This window comes from Mastomys coucha, unplaced genomic scaffold (genome assembly GCF_008632895.1).
Source record: "Mastomys coucha isolate ucsf_1 unplaced genomic scaffold, UCSF_Mcou_1 pScaffold18, whole genome shotgun sequence".
NCBI classification, from domain to species: domain Eukaryota; kingdom Metazoa; phylum Chordata; class Mammalia; order Rodentia; family Muridae; genus Mastomys; species Mastomys coucha.
In genome coordinates, this window is record NW_022196900.1 from 17,581,590 (window position 1) to 17,606,222 (window position 24,633).

General features: G+C 42.8%; 1 protein-coding gene across 3 annotated transcripts in view; it reads right to left on the minus strand.

Moving 5' to 3' along the window:
• Positions 1-24,633, minus strand: part of Ctnnal1 (catenin alpha like 1) — a 58,316-nt gene that overhangs the window by 9,725 nt on the left and 23,958 nt on the right. For all 3 annotated transcript variants that reach the window (XM_031377448.1, XM_031377446.1, XM_031377447.1), the window contains exons 4-12: positions 22,529-22,648; positions 19,833-19,922; positions 18,557-18,727; positions 16,063-16,263; positions 14,131-14,217; positions 10,041-10,199; positions 7,503-7,595; positions 6,540-6,690; positions 2,467-2,504 (exon numbers count right to left, since the gene is read on the minus strand). In XM_031377448.1, the coding sequence (XP_031233308.1) occupies positions 2,467-2,504; positions 6,540-6,690; positions 7,503-7,595; positions 10,041-10,199; positions 14,131-14,217; positions 16,063-16,263; positions 18,557-18,727; positions 19,833-19,922; positions 22,529-22,648 (1,110 nt within the window). The remainder of the gene's footprint in view (positions 1-2,466; positions 2,505-6,539; positions 6,691-7,502; positions 7,596-10,040; positions 10,200-14,130; positions 14,218-16,062; positions 16,264-18,556; positions 18,728-19,832; positions 19,923-22,528; positions 22,649-24,633) is intronic.

A 24,633-nucleotide genomic window follows, 5' to 3' on the forward strand; every position in this document is an offset into this window, starting at 1 on the left:
TGCACCCCCTCTCAGCAGGAGCACTCCCTCACAGCAGCAGCACTCCCTCACAGCAGGAGCACTCCCTCAGAGCAGCTACACTCCCTCTCAGCAGGAGCACTCCCTCAGAGCAGGAGCACTCCTCAGAGCAGCTGCACCCCCTCTCAGCAGGAGCACTCCCTCACAGCAGCAGCACTCCCTCACAGCAGGAGCACTCCCTCTTCTTGTTGTTTGTCTGCTTTGGGGAATCTGTCTTACAGATTGACATCAAATTCATGATCCTCCTGCCTCAGGTTACCAAGTGCTGCAGGTATGCACTTCATGCCCTGCTGTATGATGACTTTTCTTATCCAAAACTGTTTTATAAGAGGCCCAACATACAGCATCTAAAACAACCAACCTATCTTTATTTGATTAAATGAAGCAATATATTAACTATTGTCATTTATTGGATTCAAGGTGGATGAAAATGAAAAAATAAGATAAAACGTATACTACCAAAACAGTATTGGTGATAGATTAAGGCACAGATAACTATTTCTCAAAATGGTTTTTTTTGGTCTCGTCCTTGTTTTTCTTCTACCTATATTCAGTTTGAAATCATGGTATGGATGTAAGTGCCCACAGTGCCCTGAAGAGGGTGTCTGTTACTCTTGGGCCGCAGTTCTAGAGGGTAGTGAGCTGCCCTCCATGGGTGATGGGAACCAGCCTCAAGTCCTCAGTAAGAGCAGCATGCACTCTTAGCCACTAAGGCATCTGGGTGGTCCCTCGTCCTTCTGAAACTCTCAGGATTGATCTGAGGATCGCTTCCCTACAGCATTATTCCTGTTGTCATTACTGTTCCTAGACATGTCTAGGTTCTTTCTCCTGTTAGTCCCCTTACTCCATTACTCCCATTACTCCCCTTACTCCGTGACTCCTATTACTCCCCTTACTCCCCTTACTCCATGACTCCTGTTACTCCTGTTACTCCGTGACTCCTGTTACTCCCCTTACTCCGGTTACTTTTGTTACTCTTGTTACTGTGTTTGGATACTCACCATACCCTCATCACGAGTAACTATTAATAATTATTAATTTCTCTCTTCTCTTTATTTCCTTTTTATATAAGATTAACTATGTACTATCAAATATAGCAGCTATTAGCCACAATGTGGGCAGTCTAGTTAGGATGTTATATGTGTGAAATATACCCCAGATTTTGAAGATTTAAGATGACAAAGAGGCTAAAAAGTTTCCCATAGACTGTTGCCAAGTGGTAAAGTGATGCTTAGGACTCACTGGGAACAAAATATGATACAAAATCAACTTTGCAAAGTACTTTTTCTTTGTACAGCTACCCAAATTTTTAATTACATATGTCTTTTTCATTGAGGCAATGAATCACTTTTATTTTTATCATCATCATCATCATCATCATCATCATCATCATCATCATCATCATCATCATCATCATCAAATTTGGACCGGACAGTTCTAGGCAACAGAAATCTGCAACACATAAGGTATTTTTCAACTCCTTCATCATTCAGCACCTTTGCCACCCAGCGTCCAATACAACACCAAGCCAACAGGAAGTGATCAGGGGCATTGATGACCTAATGCATCTGTATGTTTCCACCTGCTGTAATCACACACCAGAGTGCTCCTCTCTTGTGACTGGGGAAATGGTCATAATTTCCTGCTGGGTGTAGTCTTAAGCCTTTCCCTCTCATCAGCCACCATGATTTCTTCTCTCTGAGAAGTTACTTCTTCAGCCAGGTTTTGTTTGTTTGTTGTTTCCCCACACAAACTTCTCAAGCCGGGGTATCAGGGCACTTGACTGCTGTAAGACACTAGTCCTCCTGATAACTGGGCCTGTACCATATCCGTAATTATAAATGTCATAATGTTATCTACAAATAAATTGCTGAGGTTACACAAGGCTGCATGAGTAACAGGATGATAAAAGGCTATCAGCCAAAAGAGAGAAACTTTAGTTCCTAAAAGGAACCTTCATACCACTCTCCAACTAATTTATTACCCTTTATTGTCTTTCTCATGGGCATGTTTTTGCCTAGGTAAAGCATACTTTTTTTTTTGAGTCGGGGTCTCACTATCTAGCCTGCACTGTTATTTTGACCAGGCTGTCCTCTAAATTCATAGTGCCCTGCCTGCCTCTGCTCCCAAATCCTAGGATCAGAGGTGTGGGCAAGACTGGCAATGTGTTAATATACAGAAAATAATTCCAACAGAAATATGGAAAAGAAAGCCACTTGCCACTTCACAGATTCCGTATTCTCTGAGCCCGCAAAGCCAGGCACAAATACTAGGAGTACAGGTCACATGCAGGCTGCTGCCCGGAGCAGTGACTCTGAAGAGTGGACATGCACTATCCTAGGTTTTCCCTGTTGCTGGGGGAGTGGGTGGGTAGTAGCAATAGATAAAGGGAGTGTAAGTTAAATTCTGGAGACAGGCATCTGAAGCATGCAGAGCTCCTGTACTTACCATGGGCTTTGGGAGTGAAAGATGGTCATGCTTCTCTCCTACAAATAACATACAGCACTTAAAACTTTCTACTGATACAGTTTTATTACTTACATTTAACTTTACAATAGCAAACAAGAAGGTTACATTAATTAATCTAGATTGTCAATTATATGTGACTCGGACATTACAGCATAACTTGGTTTGCAGACATGAACACTATCAACACCTGCATCTCTAAGGCACCTACAATGCCAGAGCTCACACTCAAGTAAAGGGAAAATGAAAAGTAAATATGTCAGTGGGATTAACTTCCATTTCCAGGCAGCCTCAATCAGAGCGGTTCTTATAGCAGCCTGGGCTCCCCAAACCAGAATCCTCGAATCAGGACCAGTATCAGTTGTTCTTCCCAACCTCTGTATGCCAAACCCCATCATCTCCAACTACCATACAGTCCTCTTACTTGCGGAAATCCCAGGACAATCCCAGTGGGCAAGACAGGAGAAGGAAGTGAAGCACACAGGTTGAGGGCTGGGAGTGGACAGGTAACATGAAGTTGATTACAGGGCAGACAGGCAGCCTGCAAGGTCCAGTTCACCCCCTACTCTGTCATTTTTCTGGCTTGCAGATCAGTTTACAATAGATAATTATTTTGTTTTATAAAGCTAGTATGTGAATTTAAGATTTTTGAAATAAATTTAAAAACAAAACAAATAGCATAAAGAATCAGAATTAGAAAGCCACTTTCACCTATGTTGCTACTTTCCAAATACACTTAACATTAACATATCATCATCGTCATCATAGGTTTTTCCCTTTCTTTAAGGTTTTATTTATTTACTATGTTACAATGTTTGCTTACATTGGTGTATTCCTATACACCAGAAGAGAACATCATATCTCATAGATGGTTGTGAGCCACCATGTGGTTGCTGAGATTGAACTCAGGACCTCTGGAAGAGCAGCTGGTGCTCTTAACCACTGAGCCATCTCTCCAGCCCTATCATAGGTTTCTCAAAACAGGGTTTCTTTATATAACAGCCTTGGCAGTCCTGAATCTTGCTTTGTAGACCAGGCTGGCCTCAAACTCCATGATTCCCATGCCAGCTTAGCATTAACATTTTAGTGGTGAAAAAACAAAAGCCGATTCTTTGAGTGCCCTGGTTGGATTTGTTTTTGGTCAATTTGATACAGGTTACTTTTGGTCACAGTATTTAGCCCAGCAATAGAAACCCTAAGACATTTAGTGACCATCAGTATTTAATAAGTACTGTAGTTGTAAGAAAATAAAATAAATGAGTATAAATTTTTAAAGAAGATTTGAAAAGCAATCACTGAAGTTTTCCACTGTTTTTGATTTGTTGTTTTTCCTTGTGTATTAGGGAGTAAACCCAGGGCCTAGCATAAACAAAGCATGAACCATACAACTGAACTACAGCCCAGCAGTAATTGCTTCTTTTTCTTCCTTCTTTCTCTCTTTCTTTCTTCCTTCCTTTCTTTCTTTCTTTCTTTCTTCCTCCCTTTTTTAAAAAAGCATTTATCTACATGTGAGTGTACATACATGGATATATGCACTCAGGTTAGGGGACAACTTGTGGGAACCAGTGGGAATTTATAGGAATCCTTCTTCTTGGCCATCAGGCTTGGAGGTCATGTCAGCACCCCAGTTGGGCTGACAGACATCTTCTTTTCAAGGAAAATGGGGTGTACTAAGCTATAGTACAATACTGACTTTAGATTGACATGATAACATTATTAGTAGTAGTTTTGGGGTTTTTTTGTTTGTTTGTTTGTTTGTTTGTTTGTTTTGGTTTTTCGAGACAGGGTTTCTCTGTGTAGACCCGGCTGTCCTGGAACTCACTCTGTAGACTAGGCTGGCCTCGAACTCAGAAATCCGCCTGCCTCTGCCTCCCAAGTGCTGGGATTAAAGGCATGTGCCACCACCACCAGGTACATTATTTTTTAAGACAAAGCCTCATGTAGCTCAGCTGACCTCCAACTCACCTTGTAGCCCAGGATGACCCTGAGCCCTAATCCTCCTGCCTCCATCTCCTGTGTACTGATTTACAAGCAGGCACCATCACAAACCCATTATGCAATGCTCAGTCAGGGTTGGAACCCAGGGTGTCATGCATCCTAGGCAAACAGTCTACTAAGCAAACTATATTCCAGCCCATGAAATGATGATATTTTGGGAACAATGTGAAAGGACTGAGCCAAGGTCACATAATGGTACAACAAACAAACTCAAAAACAAACCTAAAACACATTGCAAGCATGATGTCCAAAGAAAAGGCAACTCAAAGGGCTGGGTAGTATGTGCAGGACTCCATTCTTAACAGAGAGTTAGATACAATTGTGATCTCTTCAGGAAGACAGGCTACCCTCAGCTACTAAGTAGAAAACTAAACCAAGGATCCAGGCTTCTGCCTAGGACAGGAGATCTCAGCAAGCTTCTGAAGTGGATTTGGAAAGAGAGATTGGAGCAGACTTGTGAGCGTTTGCCAGAACTCACTCGTTCCCTTTAAGATCCACTAGAGCCAGGGTAGAGTTTAACTGTGAGAGGCTAAGAAAATGTCATCCCTAGAGTCACTCCTGGCTCTCGGCTCTTGGCTCCTCCCTCACTGCAGGCACTGACATACTAACTTTTTTAAACTTCTACTTCACCATTAATAAACTCCAAAGATATTATCTACCTCGTGGGTTACTAAGAAGATTAAATGTGATAAAATACACATCTGGCATTTACCACAGTAAATTCCCAATAGACAGCAGCTGCTGTCTGTATGGCTGCATTGTTATGGTTGTGTACCTCTGAATGACATGTTTGTCATCCTACTTCAATGTGTCCTTTGAGTTCTTTTTGTTGTTGTTGTTATTTTGAGACAGGGTTTCTCTATATAGCCCTGGCTGTCCTAGAACTCACTCTGTAGACCAGGCTGGCCTTGAACTCAGAAATCCACCTGCCTCTGCCTCCCAAGTGCTGGGATTAAAGGTGTGTGCCACCACTGCCTGGCCCTTTGAGTTCTTTTAACATTCTAATTTCTACTGGACCTTTGGCCCAGCACAAGAGGGATAAAGGTTATTCTAAATTCTTTTTTAGGCAAATAAAAGAGAGAAAAGACAGATCGTGCGCAGGGTTGGTCAAACACCACAACATAGAACTGTGAGGATCCTAGACATACAGAGAAAGGCGGTTCAGGGCCTCGGTCAAGGGATCAGCACCAGGAGAGAAACTGAGACTCACTCTACTTTCAGATGAAGGTCACTTGCTGGCCCAGGGACATGGAAGAAGAGCAATATAGCATTCCCTAATTTTTAAGTCAACATTTATCCTATTTTTAACAATAAATATTTAAATACTCATCTCTAATAAAATATTTAATTGAATGTTATGACATTAAATAACATTTTATTTTTAACATTTTAACACTAACGAAAGTCATCCAAAGGAAAAATCTATACATAGAAACAGACACATAAAAATAAAGCACGATGATAGACCATAAACAAAACTGCCAGTTGACACCGACATAAAGTGTAATAACCATGCCTTCCCATATACCATACAGGACTACCTTACATGTTATACAAACAGCAATGAACTTACCCACCACAGGCAATATCTCAAGTTTATGTAGTCATCAAGGAAAGAGATTCCACCCAAGCAGAAGGAAGGCATTTCAAAAGTCAAATAATTACATTCATTTCATTATGAATTCAATATAACTAATCAGAGACTTTCTGTATTTTACAAGAGCTTTTGTACTAAAATTTAAAAAATACAAAAGAAACAAAAAGCTAGCTTGATTTCAGTAGGAAATGCCAATCTACAAGTCTAATGCATTTTATTGATTAGCTATTAATCAATATAAGAACAAAAAGAACAAAACAATAATTTTGTCATTTCTATGGGAGATATTTTATTACAAAAATAACCCACCTGGGCTATAATAAGTTAATTAATTTTGTATCGAAGTCTTGACATTGTAAACAAAACAAAGCACTAATCCAGTTATATTACTACATATCCATAGATACATACATAACTAAAAGCTGAAGTAATATGCTTCAATAAATGGACAGTTTCTCACCTCGTCTTCCTTCAAACACATCACTGATTTCTCTTAGCAGCGTTGCCATATCACTAATCTGGGATTCCCAAGCTTCACAAAACACATCCAGGTTTTCCTTAGCGATTTTGCTAGATGGATGCAACGTCAATGTTTCAGCAGCAGAAATGATCTAAATGGGCACCAGAAGCATGCATGTGATCTTTAAAGTCTCAGCCCTAGGGATCATCCTGGACATTAGGTCCTTACTCATGAATTTTTACACTGCCACTTCTGGTTATCAGTCAGTATTTTAATAGCATAATGTGTTATCTGCCTAACTGAGATAATTATTCTGCATCTAACAGAATCTTGTTTATAAAGTAGCATGACCAGAAACATTGTTTTTTGCTTGTATATTTTTATTTACTAATGCTATGTGTGCGTGTATTGTGTGTGCACACCACACACACACACACACACACACAGGTTGGTGTGTCTGTGGAGGTTGGAGAGCACCCTGCTGGTTGGCTCTCTGTTTCCACCACCTGGGTCCTGGGGATGTCATTGGCTGCTCAGCAGTCACTTCAGCACTGAGCCTTCTAGCTTGCCCTGCTTTGTTTGTTTGTTTGTTTGTTTGTTTGTTTGTTTTCTCCTGCTTTGTTTTTTAAATCAATGTCCTCAAGAATTATTAAACTGAACTGTATTTTGTGGCTTGTTACATACTGATCTCTTTCTTTGCAAATATATTAAAGTGACCTGCATTATAAACAGCTTTATTTAAAGTAGATATAATCTAACATTTCAGTGAAATTTTGGCAGAAAAACCAGATGACCCAAAGGAATGTCAGCCATGTTCCAGTACATTAGCAACCAACTTCCAGTGTCCTTTCTCTCCGAAGATCTGGCCTTCACTGATGCAAACCTTTCTGCTTGTTTCCTCACAGTCTGCTACACAGTCAAATAACATACAACATAGAGGAAAAAAACATGTCATTTCCATACCTGTTGGCCGGTCACCTGAAATGTCTCCTCTGCATGTATGCATGTTATCTCAAGGGGTTCTGTGCCGGATACATGCCGCAACAATCGACACGTCTGGAAGAAAACATGTCTACAGGTCACCTTCCACACCCTCATCCTTCCCATCTGATTTAGGTTTTCAAACCTAAAAATGAATCTGTACATGACTGAGGACCAAAGCAGGAATAAACATGGGCAGAGCATACTGTTTCTGTTCCCTATCTGACTGAGGCAAGGCGGTCACGAGTCGTGAGAACCACAGGGAACCTTTGAAAGGTCTAGCTTAGCGCATGCATTGCTGCATCTGCCTCTAGGGCCCTGCTGCTAAACTGCCTAGTATCACAAGCTGCAGTTCTCTCAGGGCTGAGACTTTTCCTCAGGACCAATAATATATGCACACACCTTTCTTCTTGGAGATAGCAATGGATTAGGCAGGCTGGTTATAAAGAAGCAGAAAGCCTCCTTTAGAGAAAATTAGTAAACATCATCATGAGACTTAAAAAGGAAACGTTTTGATTTTGTTTTACAGTTTAAAAGGTTTGTTATAGGTTTCCTAAAGTTAGTTTTTCCACAGCCATAATTGGTTTCTACAAAGAGCAGAAGCAAGTCTATTAAACAAAGGAAATAAATAGCCACTTTGAGAATGTTCCCTAGAGATTTCCAGGCTGCTGTGTAGACAAGTAAAGGAGAGGAAGCCAGGCTCAATAGTAGCATCGATGACCTTTAGAATTGTTGAGCAGGGTATATGATAATATGAAGACTGTATTTGTATACACTGTGTGGTAGTTGGAATGAAATGGCCCCATAGGCTCATAGAGACTGGCACTATTGGAAGGTGTGGCCTTGTTGGAGTAGGTGTAGCACTGTTAGAGGAAGTGTGTCTCTGGGGGCGGGCTTTGAAGTCTCAGAAGCTCAAGCCAGGCCTCCTGTGTTTCAGTCTCTCCCTGCTGCCTGTGGATCAAGAGGTAAAACTCTCAGCTCCTTCTCCAGCACCATGTCTGCCTGGATGCTTCCATGCTTCCCACCATGATGATAATGGACTAAACCTCTGAAACTGTAAGCCACCCCTAATTAAATGTAGTCCTTATAAGAGTTGCCATGGTCATGGTGTCTCTACACAGCAATAGAAACCCTAACTGAGACACAATGGCCAAGACAGATCTCACACATACATGCATGATTAAGGATTTTTCTGTTTATTTTTCTTTTCTTTCTTCTCCTTTTTTCTTTATCTTTTTCTTTTTCTTTTTTTATTTTTATTTATTTTTTTATTATTATTATTTTTTTTTTTTTGGTTTTTTGAGACAGGGTTTCTCTGTATAGCCCTGGCTGTCCTGGAACTCACTCTGCAGACCAGGTTGGCCTTGAACTCAGAAATCCACCTGCCTCTGCCTCCCAAGTTCCAGGATTAAAGGTGTGTGTCACCACCACCCGGCCTCTTCTTTTTTTTTAAAGATATATTTATTCATGTATGCATATGAGTACAGTAGCTGCCTTTAGACACACCAGAAGAGGGAACTGTATGCATTACAGATGGTTTTGAGCCACCATGTGGTTGCTGGGAGTTGAACTCAGGACCTCTGGAAGAGCAGTCAGAGTGCTCTTAACCACTGAGTCATCTCTCCAGCCACCCCCACACTTCTTCTTCTTCTTCTTCTTCTTCTTCTTCTTCTTCTTCTTCTTCTTCTTCTTCTTCTTCTTCTTCTTCTTCTTCTTCTCTTCCTCCTCCTCCTCCTCCTCCTCCTCCTTCTTCTTCTTCTTCTTCTTCTTCTTCTTCTTCTTCTTCTTCTTCTTCTTCTTCTCCTTCTTCCTCTTCTTCTTTTTGTAAACTAGCAGATACATGGTACCATTTTCAATGAGTTTAAGATCAGCTGGAATCAAACAAACAAGTGCCAGGTGACTCCCTGGGTTGGGACAGAGTAGGAGCGGTTCAGGTAGGCACTGTGTGTCTCCTCACTGTCCTCCTCCCTCTGCGCTCAGCTTTCTGCCTTGGTGGCTAGCTTGGGTTTGCATGGCTGTGTTTGGACAGGGGGAAGAAAAAGAAAGTTCTTCCTTACATGTTTACTGGTCACCCTGGGCCATCAACATGCCCCGTGCACACACTTCCAGGTTCTGCCTCCCTGTTAGCTTGCCCTGGCTTTGTTATCACAGGCTCCCCAATGACTGTCTATGTGACATTGAACCCAGCTCTTCTGCTCAGCACTTGTCACAGCATCCCAGCTTCAGTCTCAAGCAGAAACAGCATTACTCCACTGTACCCCAGAGTATAGTCTGAGAAGGCAAAGAAAAGGGTACTTAAAAATGGAGTTTATACTTCTAGGACATTTTATTGGTTTGTTTTAGAGGCTAAACTATTGTCAGAACAGAGCAGGTGTGTGTTATACTGTACAGATTCCAAAGAGAAGACAGGGTAATGCTCAGATAGGTAGGTTAGTCAAAAACATGTGTTAGTATTCTCTCCATAATTTTGTTTTCATAGGGTGAACCACAATTTGTTTAATAAGCAAATCTATTACTCACCTCAACAAGCTGTTCTTTCTGCTCAGAGAGTTTACAGGCATACTCAGCCAAAGCTTCCAAATTTCCTTCTACTCCAGTAACTTTTAATGCTTTTAAAACCACATGATCAGCATGGAATTTTAACAGGTCGGCTGCCAGCTGCATGGCTGTACAATGGAGCTGAGGAAGTCAGTGAAAGGAATCAGAGCAGGAAAAGAGACAAAACGTTCATGACCCAGCACCCAAGAAGAGCCTCACTAACTACAGAAGTGAACCCCCAAAGTGCTGAGGTGCAGCAGCCGTGGTCCCAGGAGGAGGCCTGAGCCACAGGAAAGCATGTAAATCCTCCTAACCACGGGGTATGAGGAGAACGAGCCCTGGCCACTCAGTGGCGCAGGAGCTCTGCCAGCCAGGCCTCTCCCACACAGCTTCTCTCCCTGTTGAACATGTTTCTGCTATCAACAAAGATGGTGAGAAGTGGAACAGAATTAGGAGTTTACAGCTCAAGGTCTGGAGAGATGGCTCAGCTATGAAAAGGGTTGTCTGCTCTTCCAGAGGTTCTGGGTTTGATTCCCAGCAGCCACATGGTAGCACACAACCACTTGTAAATCTAGTCCCAGGGGATCTGACACCTTCTTCTGGCCTCTTCAAATACTAAGCATACACTTGGTGTCTAGATATACATGAAGGCAAAACAGCCATAGACAAAAAGTTTCAATGTTAAAAAAATTTTAGTGTTCAGACTACTATAAGTGATATCTAATAGAGGCCTATATCATTAAACAGGTTTTAGGGGACAGTAATAGAGCTCAATCAAGGCCTGAATATAATTGCCAGTATTGAATAAATAAAGAAAAAAAAAAAAAACAAAAGGCAACAGTAGGGTAAAAATATCATTTTAATTCATTTCTGAAAAAGCATCACCGTGAGAGCCAATGAGGTACTGAGTAAAATCTTATTAAAGACCTATGTTGAAGGAAAGGCCATCCAGTGACTGTCCACCTGGGGATCCATCCCAAATACAGTCACCAAACGCAGACACTATTGTGGATGCCATCAAATGCTTGCTGACAGGAGCCTGATATAGCTCCTGATATAGTCTCCTGAGAGGTTCTACCAGTGCCGAACAAATACAGAAGTGGATGCTCACAGCCATCCATTGGACTGAGCACAGGGTCCCCAGTGAAGGAGGTAGAGAAAGGACCCAAGGAGCTGAAGGGTTTGCAGCCCCATAGGAGGAACAACAATATGAACTAACCAGTACCTCCAGAGCTCCCAGGGACTAAACCACCAACCAAAGAGTACACAGGGTAGGACTCATGGCTCTAGCCGTATAAGCAGCAGAGGATGGCCTTGTGGGATGTTAATGAAAGGAGAGGCCCTTGGTCTCATGAAAGCTTGATGCCCCAGTATAGGAGAATGCCAGGACAGGGAAGCAAGAGTAAGTGGGTTAGTGAGCAGGGGGAGGGGGGATGGGATTGGGGGTTTTCGGAGGGGAAATGAGGAAAGGGGATAAAATTTGAAATGTAAATAAAGAAAATATCTAATAAAAATTAAGAGTTAAAAAAAAAAAGCTCTGTGTCATAACAGGACTAATGTGACACCTGGACAAGCCAGAGCCAGCACCAGCTCAGGAAGGAACACTCTGGGTGTGCACTCCATAACTCTGTGCTCTGGTTTCTGGCAGAAACAGCACATGAAGGGTAACATAGTCCTTATGCTGTGTTTGCCACGGGTGGGCCTCACTTTCAGCTATAACTCATAGTAGCTGTCTCTGGACAGCTCAAGTCGAAATCTCTGTTTCTGTCTGTCTGTCTCTGTCTCCCTCTGTGTGTGTGTGTGTGTGTGTGTGTGTGTGTGTGTGTGTGTGTGTGTGTGTAAATTACATGGCAAGTGGTTTGGGATTTGTCCAAAAAAAAAAATAGGTTTTAATAAAAGCATTAAAGAAAACCTGACTATGAAAAAGCCTGGTAGAAAGAATCGATTTCTTTTCTCATGGAAGTAGCTGGATGTCAATTCAAATGACAGGGTAGGACTTTGTATAAAATAAATAGCGGAGCTGTCTGCATGTTTCAAACAAGTCAGAATAATCACAGCCAAAAAGGCGCTAAGCTCCTTTCCCGTGTGTCACGGAGGGAATGTAAAGGACCTAATTCAACCAGCAGGGTCTTAGAGAAGATCTAACACAATGCCTTTGTGCAACTTGTCCACAGTGGCTGAGTGACTTGCCAAGGTCTTCTAGCTCTTTGGAAGGTCGTGAGGACAACTCATTAGCAACAAAAGAGGAAGAAGTCAGAACAAATACTCTGTTCCTGCTTGTACTGTCCAAGGACAGCTTTTCACACCCTTAGGTTAAAAGTCTAAGGCTGATGTGGTAAGGAAAGGAAGCCTGCAGGGAAGTCACCTATGTCCAAGGGTCTCACAGCTCAGCAGGTCAACATTTAATTAAATCTTAATATGAGGAAATCAAACTGCCGGGGAAATCACATCCTTCTACGTTTAACAGGAAGCTTAAAGGAGGTCTTACTAGATCTGTCAGTCTCTGGTTAAAATGTGAAACACGACCACCCACATACAGTGTGAAAACAAATATCCAGAACCCAATTTCACTCTCCTGAGACTTGGACCTGCTTCAGAAATACAAAGAAATAAACAAAGCAGAGATAAGGGTGAGGAAAGGTTTTGGGAGGAGGGTCTGAGAGGGACAGCTTGACATGAGAGTTGCAGTATTGAAGTATAGGGACACAACTTCTAAAAAAAAAAAAAAAAAAAAAAAACTCTAAAAAACATCCATTAGAGAGAAAGTCAGTATACTATTCTATAGTACAAAGCCATGGTGTGACTGCGTCTGTCACTGGGATATACCTCAGTGGTAGGGTACTTCCCCAGAATACATATGAATCCATAGTGTGACCGTGTCTGTCACTGGACTATAGCTCAATGGTAGAGGATTCCCCTAATATACATAAGGCTCCATTCCCAGACCTCCAAAAACAACAACAAAAACTGGTTCCAGACTGTGACACATAAGGTCACAGGTCACAGAAAACTGTCCTCCCCCAACTTCTTCTTTGTACCTCAGCCTGGCAAAAATCAGTATCAGCAGCCACAGCAAAGAATGGCAAAGGAGAGAGATCCTGTGCTCCATAAGTCGTATCAGGGTTGGGGTGCTAGGAGATCGTAGAGCAGTCCTACAGCCACATGGAAAATGAGACACCAACTCTGGACGGAACCTTCAGGTTCTTTCACTGAGAATAAACCAGGGCTTGGACATCTGCACAAAGGGCCAGACAGCAAGCATTGAGGCTTTGCAGGCACAGAGGCAGTGTTGCTGCCCAGCTGTGGGACACAGACAGAAAACAGTACACATCCTACACATACATGTGCAGTCTGTCTCCAGTCAGGCTGTGGAGCAGTATGAGCAAGCCTGACGGAGAAGTGACCTCAGGACTTGAGATTCTGAGTGCCCAAGTCAGTCATGGGTGAGTACATTTTCCTTCCAGAACAAGGAAATTTCCTCAACTCAAGGATGTTTTAAAAAAAAAAAAAATCAACTTTGACTTCAATGAGGTATAATTTATACGCAAAATGCTCCCACGTTAAAGGTACAGTTTAATGAGTTTTGCAGACATGTAAGTCATAGAACTCTAGAGTCGATGTTTCAAACATCTCCATGTATTCAGAAAGGCCACCTAGGCCCCTTTGCAGTAAACACCTCAAATGTCTGGATCCCATGAAGCCACTGATCTGATTCCTGCTGAGAGATTTAGTGCTTCCTTACCTACAACTGCTTTGTAAAGTCAAAGCACATGTCTGCTCAGTCTTCTCTCCCTGGGTTCCTCACTCAGTATGCGGTGCGGCCTGTGAGTCATCTCATCGCTGTGGTTCTGGGTAGTATTTGGTAGAGCTATCTCAAGGTGCCTATCGGTTCCCAGCTACTGTGAATGAGGCTGCTATGCCTGCTCCTGTGTGAGCTTTGAGAGTAATAGTGTCAGTGAGTGGTGACTTCACACTAATGGCCACAGGGAAAGCCAAGCATTATGTAGGACACACTGCTGCACGTGCCCTTGGCACACACCCTACAGCGTGGGCTACAAGTCAAACTCCTTACTTCTTTTCTCAGCTCGTCGAGGCTCTGGCCGATCTTCAGAACAGTGAGTTCCAGCTCCTCGGCGGCGCTCTTTGTCTTCCTGCTTTGCTGGAATTTTGAGAAGTATACACGTAGGTCACTTTACTGTTTTAATCTGTTACTTCTAATCAAATTGTCATTATAAATTGTAGTGCATTTTAATACCATTTGATGATAATAAAAGTGTTCTTGTTTCTTTTTGTGGTGCTACTCATAAAGCCAAGTGCTCTACCACTGAGGTACATTCCCAGACCTGGTAGAACTATTTCTTCAATGTACCTTTTTAAGGTTACAGTAGAAAATAGAATTTTAGTTATTTCATTATATTTTCCAGTGACTATAAACAAGTGAATTTTCAGAACCAAATTATCTTTAATATTTGGGTCTAAAATTAATCTCTTCTAGTTTTTGCCTAAATGTCCACGCTTTTGTTTTTAGCATAGCTGAATACCAAAATTCTATTTCTCTCTAAGGAGCTACACAAGCCTTTCCTTCTCAGGGAACCCCTCAGGTCATTCAGTCTAAGCCAGGCTTCTTCCTCTCCTACTCTTTCTCTCCAAGTACTTATTGTAGCTCAGAACCGCATACTTATGGGTTTGAGTTTCTGTGTTTAAGGTCTACCTTTCCTGCTGAGACAATGCAAGTCACAGGTATTCAAGTCTCTTGGTCAGCAGATGGGCATCAGTCCCAATGCCTTCTGGGAGCCTTCTCTAGGCCTTTCCCAGTTCTAACTTTACTCTCTGTAGTGCCCTCAGCATGAGATCTATCAAGAAACTTAAGATGGCTTCTTTGTGTCCTTGTCCCACCTCCTCCTGAATTTTTCTATACTATAAAGTCAAAGTGGACAGAGTAGAGTTCTGGCACCCGGCAGGGGAAAGGCATTGAGTTACAACTGTCAGAAAAATAAGAGAGAGCACTTGTGGCACACAGAAGCAGAGAGCCAAATGCTTAGGAATGTGTGAAGTGTGGAGGATGTGGAGCTGGTAGTAATAAAATCCCATCTCCAACCTGAGTATTTCATCAGAAGAAACTCAGTAGTTTGTGTTGAGCCTAGGAGCCATCACTAAAGCAAGCTCCTCTTCATACTGCAGGGCACATACACAATTCAAAGGCAAAGCACTGCTCACAACTCTTACAGCATTCTATTAGGGCAAGACTCCCAGACAATGTGTGCTGTAGGAATGCCAAGGAAATACCCCTGAAACCCGTGCTTTCTCTCTACTCTTTATATAAGGTGCCAAGACATGCCTTGGACCTCTGTCCCTGCAACCCCCTTTCTGCAATTTACTACTATAAGACTTGAGACAAACTTTCTCTTATAACACCTCTGTAGTTTCCACCCGCCCAGCTTGACCAGTCTCCCATGTTGAGAGTTTGCGACCCAGGCCTCTTAAGTGGCTGCTGGCTGCTGTAGTCCGGGAGTCTGTTTGAGAGGGTTAGACTTTTATCCAACAGCTGGGTCTATACCCTCATTTGTATGACATCTAGACTTCAACAGGCGTTCTGAAACAAGTCTGTAAATCAGCTGTGCTCAGAGTTAAACAGTGCACAGCAGAATGGCACCAGCAGCAAACTCATGTCTCAAAGACCTCCAAAAGATTCATCCCTTGGCTCTCTGCACTAAAGAAGCATTTGGGAGGGGGATTTTCCAGAAGTGAGCCTGGCAGAAGAATGGGGAGAACAGGGGAACTACAGGTGGTGGTGATGGCACAGACTGCAGCCTGGCCAAGAGGAGAATCAGCAGCCTGAGCACAGCATGTGCTGTGAGCATAGGTTTGCCCACTGTCATGGCTGGCGTAAAGGGACAAGGCATGCTTGTCATGCACTGACCGAATCCATAGTTCTTCCACATCTCTCTAATCATTAGGTGAAAAGCTACTGCCTAAGATTTACTTTAATGAGCATAGTTCTTACAGCTTGCATCCACACGGAAACGAACTGCTGCAGCTCTGTCCTCGCCTGAGTAGACAGCTCCAAGATGCGTTCCCTGTGCTCGTGGCTGGTGTAGGCAGAATCGGTGAAGTCCTCCACATGCTCCAAGATGACCTCCAAGGCAGCAGAAAGGTTCTCTTTGGACTCGAAGTAAACATTCTCCCGAAGAGCTTCAATATTCAACTGAGAGCAAAGAAGCGTGCATCCGTGTAAGTATCCCTAAAACGGGCTACAAGTTCTAACACCGTCCTGAGATGTGCCAGCAACGCTTAGGACAACTGCAGCCTGCATCCAATGGTCACTATAATCTCCAGTCGCCTGGAAGGGCACCTTGGTCAGGAGTCATCAATGGCTATGCAAGGCCTTGTTTCAAGAGCTGTTAATCTAATGACCTTCCCAGGAGATCAGAGAATACTAAGGCAGTAAAGGTACCAGTGTGGAGAATTGAACATAAACAACAAGCCAGCCTCAGGGTGAAGCATCTGCTGCTAAAAAACTGCTCAGGCAAAATCCCAAGGAGGTTCACACTCAAGTGGGAAGGTGTGCTGAATGTAATAATAAAATCTTTAAAAATGACATGGATAGTACATAAGAAACAGACAATGACGACTGAGATTTTAAATAATTGAAACCTAAAAGTTAATCATGTGCAACTCACATCATTTATGTTACTGATTTTTACTGTTTGGTTTAGACCCAATGTGTTTGTGTCTGCGTGTGTGTGTGTGTGTGTGTGTGTGTGTGTGTGTGTGTGTGTTTTTAAACAACAACTTAATGAAGTTATACTGGTCTTTTTAAGGCTATTGAACTGATTACATAGACATAGCCACTTATTCACAAAGAGTGAAGAACAGAGGAAAGTATTCAATTTCTCTCTACAGATTATTTTCTCCATCAAAAAGAAACTGGTATCAAGGCAGGCATAGTGTTCCATGCCTGTAATGCTAGCAGTCATAGGCTGAGGCAGGAGGATTGCAGTTTGAGATCAGCCTGAGCAACATAGATGGGTCCCATGGTGGCAGCACCTCCTTAGGCAATGGTCAGCATAGAGAACAATTCTCTCCACTGCTTTCTTTCACTCCCTCTTCTGACCTCAGCCTTTATACAAGGTCAAGGTGCAGTGAGACAGAAAGAATATGACGCCCATCTCAGCCAGGCCTTTTAGTGGGTATGTAACCCTTAGCATATTAGGTAACTTTGCAGGGCCTTGGTTTTCCCATCTTGAAAATAAGGGCACTGTATTAGATAATGCCATAGGGCCCTTTTGATGAGAAGACAATTTGATACCTTGATTCCTGGCATCAAATCTCAGCTCTTGGGCTGGAGAGATGGATCAGTGGTTAAGAGCACCAACTGCTCTTCCAGAGATCCTGAGTTCAATTCTCAGCAACCACATGGTGGCTCACAACCATCTGTAATGGGATCTGATGCTCTCTTCTGGTGTATCTGAAGAGAGCAATGGTGTGCTCATATACACAAAATAAATAAATAAATCTTTAAAAAAAGAATCTCAGCTCTGGTACTGAGGCAGCAAGTCCATCTCATGTCTGTCTCTTGGTCCCCCTAACAGCATCCTGAAGAGAATGGCAACGGCGCTGGTGAGGATTCCAGGAGTCCACACTTTGAAAGTGCTTGGATTGAACTGGCAAAGAGTGGGCACTCCAAATGTTAGTAGAATTTACTGTAGAGCTATAATATTGCTCAGACTCGATGTGTGGACCCTATCAGACAGGAAGAGCAGGGATCCCAGCAGAAACTGTATACTGCTCATAATCATCACAGATGGTTCTACATGGAGGAGTCTATCTAAACCAAGAGCTATACAGGGTTGCTGCTATAAACAAAGACCTGTGTTGTCTGTCAACACAACCCTGAGCCTGTATTGCTCACTGTTAGGCTTCCACAGAGTGGCATTACATTAAAGGAATGTTTGTTTGTTTGTTGTTTAAAAAATATGTGTATAAGTGACTTGCCTGTATGTACATATGTGTCCATGTGCCTATGGAGGCCAGCACAGGGCATCAGATGCTCTGGGACTGCAGTTACAGACAGCTGTGAGCCACCATGGAGGTGATAGCAAGTGCTCTCCAAGAGCAGCCCATGCTCTCAACCACTGAGCCATCCTTCCACCCTCTGAGATATATTGCTTTCTGTGAAATGCTACTCTAATTTTTTTAAATTATGTGTATGGTACAAGATGCAGGAGGGGGAGGAGCACATGAGTATGGATACCAGGGAAACTAGGAGTGTATCAGATTCCCTGGGGTTACATGCAGTTGTGAGCCATCTGACATAGGTACTAGGAACCTAACTTTGGTACCCTTGGAAAGCATCCAGCACTCTCAACCACTGAGCCATCTCTCCAGCCCCGAGATGAACCACACTCTAAATCATTATGCAACATATGGACACTATACCTAATGACGCTCTCTTAAATGAGAAAGGAAAACAAGTCAAACCTACTCTTTATTCTTACCTTCAACTCTTTAATCCCAGTAAAAATGCCAACAGCTGAGGTGTCGGCCTCTCCACTGAGTCTGCAGTCAGTTGCGACCTCGATGACCTTCCCCAAGGCCACTCTCATCCGGTCAAACACTCCTTCTTTGTTTTTGTGGGCTGACTCACAGCTGGGATGCCTGAGACACGTCTTCAGAACAGTTGTGGGTTTTATTTTAATAACAACTTGTACTATAACACATTAAAAATCATACAAAGAACATGCCATGCTAGTAAAAATGGTTCTTTACCCAAGTCTCCTGGGCCCCTGGCTCCCCCAGCCGCCTCTCCTCACTAGTGTGGAAGCAGGATGAGTAAAAGTGACAGGAAGGTTAAGTGAGTGACCAGAGAGCAAAGCTGCATCTTCAAACATCAACAGTACGTTCATCTTAATTACAGTGATGGGGAAACCGAGGCCTTTATCAATCAACCGAGGCCTTTATCACCAATTAAAAATGTCTCATACAGTGCCGCCTCACACAAGAAAGAACCAGAAAGGAATGGGGGAAACTGGACTAGGTGCCAGATAGCAGTGACTGTGCCTTTCACTTTTAAAACGTGATGTAAATCGAGACAGACTCCAGGTTCTAGATCCGAACAGAGCATTCTGCCTCTGCTTTTGTGGCTTGGCTAATCCCAGCACATCAGTAAATACTTGCAGAAAAAAAAGCAATTCTCTACAAACTCATATGGAGCCATTTACCAGCTCATCCCTGAAATGGACCAATTGCTGCTTGGAAACAGGCATTCCTGGCACATCATTTTATAAAAGTAGAAATAGAAAGGAGAGGCCGTGAATTCATGGGAGAAACCAATGAATCATTCTGCACACTCTACCGCTTCTGCTTAACCAAGCCTGCCTTGCCCGGCTCTTACTAGATTATGTGGCCTGCCAAGCCTGCGGGAGTGGCTGTGCCTGGCAACTCTGTTCACAGTACTCCATCCACTCTCTCCTGCTTAGCTGCTGAATCAAAGCAGGCTCGGATGTAGGAGCTGGGGAAGGAAGGCCAGCATTCCTGATCATAGTAACAGATCCCACTTGGTTCTAAGTTACATTTTCATCTCTTCAAAAATACCAGAGGGCTGGGGTGAGGCTCACTGGTGGAGTACATGCTTAGCAGGCACTAGGTACGGAGTTTAGCCCTCAGCATAAGAAAAAGAACAGATGAAACGGAACTGGAAAACTCCCGCATCGGATGCTCTTGCCCAGCTTTTTTTCACCACTGACTGATGTGGGTGACACCGAAAGGTCTTACCTTTGAGGCTGTGAGGAGCATCATCGTGCCCTTTTCAAGTACGGCCCTCGCCACGGCCATTCTGGCCTTTTTCTTCTCATCTTTCAAATCCTAGAGATGAAATCAAATCACTGGGTAGTCTAAGATCATACAAGCAACTCGATCTTTTGAAAAGCCATTCAGTCATCAATAATAATGTTCAAAAGGCTAGTCACACCGTTCAAAAAGGAGCTGAGAATGTTTCCTGAACCATCTGTGCTTCGGTGAAAATAGTCACACCCTTCACCCACGGTTTTACTCTCTGAGGTCACTGACCCGCAGTCCATGTGTCTGTGTTACTGTCTGTCTCCTCCCACACCCTCTAAAGCAGAAGGTCCAGGGGCAGAGGCTTTGGCGTATGTACTGTCATATCCCCATGTCCAGTAAAGAAGTTATGAGAGTCTGCTGGTATGAAGAAGAAGCTGGATGATGGCCATGTTCAGCATATTCTGACCAAATTAAGGAAGAAAGGGCTTGAACTCTTGATGCAAATACTAACAAGTCTTATGACCCGGGCAAAGCAGTTAGCAAATACCCCAGTGGGAAAATGCCTACTGCCCTATATCTGACAAGTTAAATTTAAAAGGTACTTCTGCCAGTGTGCTAGTGCATGCCTTTAATCCCACACTGGGGAAGCAGAAGCAGAAGAATCTCTATGAGTTTGAAGACAGCCTGACCTACACAGTCAGTTCTAGGCCAGCCAGGAACTTCAGCCAAAGTCCACAAGTTCTAAAAGATTCGACCATAGCCTTACTAGACTTGGTAGAATTATTCCTATACCAATATTCTCCAGAGCAGTTTTATTTTCTGTTTTGATTTTTGACATAGGGTCTTACAGTGTAGCACAGACTATCCCGGAAGGTACTAGGTTGCCTAGTTTGACCTTAAACTCAGAGTGATCCTCCTATCTTAAAATCTCAAGTGTTGAGCAGGGCAGTGGTAGCCCACATCTTCCCACCTCTTAGGAGGCAGAGGCAGGCAGATCTTTGTGAGTTCAAGGCCAGCCTGGTCTAAACAGCAAGTTCCAAGACAGCCAAAACTACATAGAGAAACCCTGTCTCTAAATAAATAAATAAACATTCAAAACTCCATTTAAAGAAGAAGAGGAAGAATTCCAAGGGCTAGGATTACAGGAGTGAGCCACCATCCTGGCTCCATACCAGATTTTAACTACAAATCAAAATAACAGTGGAAGTTTCCCAGTGGTGTGGCCAGCAGGAAACAGTCAAAAAAGCTACATGGGCTTTGGAATCTGAGTCATGCCACATTCGCCCAACTGATCCAGGAAATGTTAGATGATAAACTGTCATAAAAATACTTTATACTAATAATCTTTATAGGGAAAAGTGGAGGGGGTGAAGACAGAGGATGGTGAGAGAAAAAGAAAAAGAAATGAAACAGAGTATAAAAGAGCAATGGCTTCAGGACAGAGCACAGACAAGGTGCCACACAGGTGGCTCTTAAAGATTTGTATTATACTCTTTGTTGATTTTGTGCACAAGTGCACATGTGAGTATGTGTGTACGTCTGTCTGTGTATATCCATGTGTGCTCACACGCATGCATGGGTATACATGTGCCAAAGCACCCATGTGGGGATCAGAGGACAATTTGCAGTAGTCAGTCTTTTCCTTCTACCATGTGGACAATGTGGATTAAAATCAGGCAAGTGCCTTTACCGGCTCAGCCATCTACATTCAGCATTTTTAGAGACAAATAGTAGTCCCCAGCCTGCCATTTTCCAGGCCCATGTCTATCTCCCAACTGTAGCTGCAACGGGAAAAGCTCCCAGAGGCATCTCAGTACCACAGGTAGAACCTGGTGGATTCATAAGCAAACACCCCAACTGGAAAAAAATTATTCCGGACATGTTGTGGTTGTCCACCTCCTCAGACTTAGAAGTGCTGGTCTGAATTGGGGAGCAGGTCCCAAAACACAGACATCAAGTTGCGGTTGAAGACTGACCGGCTTTAGGAATAGATTTAACCAAACTTCGTCCATTAGCAGAGTGACCTTAGAAAAAAATCCCTTCACCTCAGGTTTAGTTTTCTTTTCTTTCCTTTTTTTCTTCCTTTCTTTTTTTTTAAAAAAAAGATTTATTTATTTATTATATATAAGTACACTGTAGCTGTCTTCAGACACACCAGAAGAGGGTGTCAGATCTCATTATGGGTGGTTGTGAGCCACCATGTGGTTGCTGGGATTTGAATTCAGGACCTTCAGAAGAGCAGTCAGTGCTCTTAACCTCTGAGCCATCTCTCCAGCCCTTTTTTTTTGTTTGTTTGTTTTTTGAGACAGGGTTTCTCTGTGTAGCCCTGGCTGTCCTGGAACTCACTCTGTAGACCAGGCTGGCCTTGAACTCAGAAATCAACCTGCTTCTGCCTCCTAAGTGCTGGGATTAAAGGCATGCACCACTACTGCCCAGCAGGTTTGGTTTTCTTACATAAAAACCACCAATTGCAACACTCAATTTGTAGGGGTGCATTGAATATTAAAAATCATGTATATTAAATACCTAACAATATAATCAATGCAAATGGAACAATGTCATGTGTTCTTAGGAACAAGGTCACAGCTGTAGTGAATGGAGAAGTCAGTTCATTGATTAAAAGATCACATTTTCACCCAAAGTAAAAGTCTGACTTTATGTGAAGACATCTCAAAGTGATAAGTACATACATTTTGTCTGTCTCCTGTTAGATATGCAAACTCCACCATTTCGTTTCCAAACTGGCTGAATATCTGAACAAATTCCTGAAAGCTGTTTACTTTCTCTAGCCTTTCCATGGTTGCAAGAATCTGCAAAACAGAAAGTATTTTATTGTTGGACAACAAACAAGACAGAGACTGAGATTTCTAGAGTTGAACAGAGTGAAGGGAAACCAGAGAAGCTTAGAATTAATTCTCTACACAGCCCAGTCTGGTTCTGAACTCATGATGATCATCCTGCCTCAGTCTCTCAAGACTTGAGGTTACAGGCACAAGAGCGACAACCCCCATCCCTGCCCCCCAAGCTCAATCTTCCCTTTGATAATAGTAACTCTTTTTTTAAAAAATTTATTTTTTATGTATGAATACACTGTTGCTGTCTTCAGACACACCAGAAGAGGGCATCAGATCTCATTACAGATGGTTGTGAGCCACCATGTGCTTGCTTCGATTTTGAACTCAGGACCTCTGGAAGAGCAGTCAGTGCTCTCAACTGCTGAGCCATCTCTCCAGCCCTATTAGTAACCCTTAAGAGACTCTGGGAAAGCTGCACTAATCATTTCTGAGGAGAATCCTTCAGTGACTTTCTGCTTTTAACAGACTCCTCCAATTCTCTCGTGAATACACTGGTACCGAAGCTCCCAGCACTGGGACCTGGGGATACCTTCAAAGCCAGGTCTGAGCAGTAATAGCTCTGCTCATTCTTTCCTTTTCACACTGGACTTCATGACTGAGATCCTCCTATGTGTACTTAGGTTTTTGTTTGTTTGTTTTGTTTTTTGACACATAATCCCTAATCCAGGCTGACTACACACTCCCTATAAAACGCAGGATGACTTTGAACTTTATTCATTTGAAGTACATATGCATATAGTCATATCTCTGAACAAATGTGTGTACAACTGCATGTGTGTACAAGTGCATGTGTGTACACATATGTAGAGAACAGAGCTTGACTTTTGGTATATTCAATAATCTGTTTCCTCTTTATTTTGTGAGACTTGGTCTTAAACCTGGAGCTCATCTATGTGACTAGTCAGAGGCTGAAGAGACGAGGCAAAATAAATACATCTCCTTTCTTTATAAAGTACCTAGCCTTGGGCATTTTGTCATAGTAACAGAAAGCTAACAAAGGTAGTAAGAAGAACTAAGAAGGCAGTGAAGAGAAAAAAACAAACAAAAAACAACAACAAAAACAAACAAACAGCGGGTGGTGGCGGCACACACCTTTAATGCCAGCACTTGGGAGGCAGAGGCAGGCGGATTTCTGAGTTCCAGGCCAGCCTGGTCTACTAAGTGAGTTCCAGGACAGCCAGAGCTACACAGAGAAACCCTGTCTCGAAAAAAAACAAAACCAACCAAACAAACAAACCAGAAACTGTGCAGGTCATTGAACCAGAATTAGAAGAACACCAGTTTGTAAGAAAATGGGAGGGAGGTAATCTACAGAGTGAGGAGTGGGGTGGAGTTAGGATTCACAGTTGAAAAACCGTTCACATCAGTCAGGAGCTGCTGTTAGACTAAACAGCCACCAAGAGGCTTCAAACAGTGAGGAGGGGACAGAGCATGGACCTCCACACAGTACAGCCATCAGGAACGCTGTATCCTTGACATAAGAAACACAGTAAATGAATATGAAACATTTTCTGATTGTTTTTTCTAAAATAACTACTGAGTTCTGGTCAGACTAAGATAGGTTAGAAAAACACAGATATCCTGTGTTTGCTCATTTTAATGAGGCTATGGAAGGCATTTGGCCTGCTAACCTGCCCAGGCAGCTCAGGAAACACAAGCAGTTTCCACAGATAAGAATGACTGCACCCTGAGCAAGCCTCCATCTCAGTCAGTCTCTTTCCTCTATCATTCTCTCCATTTCATTTTCTCTTTAGCCTTTCATGTTTTAGCTCACTCTCCTACTGAGAGAGCACATTTCTGCCCTGGCTGATTCGATTGCCCTCCTCCTCACCTAGCAGATTATCCACAGAAAGCAACGCCCTTCATTCCCAATGATCCAGGGCATGGCCACTGTCTTATTGGAGGGGAAGAGTTTAAGGTTTTTTTTTTTTTTTTTTTTT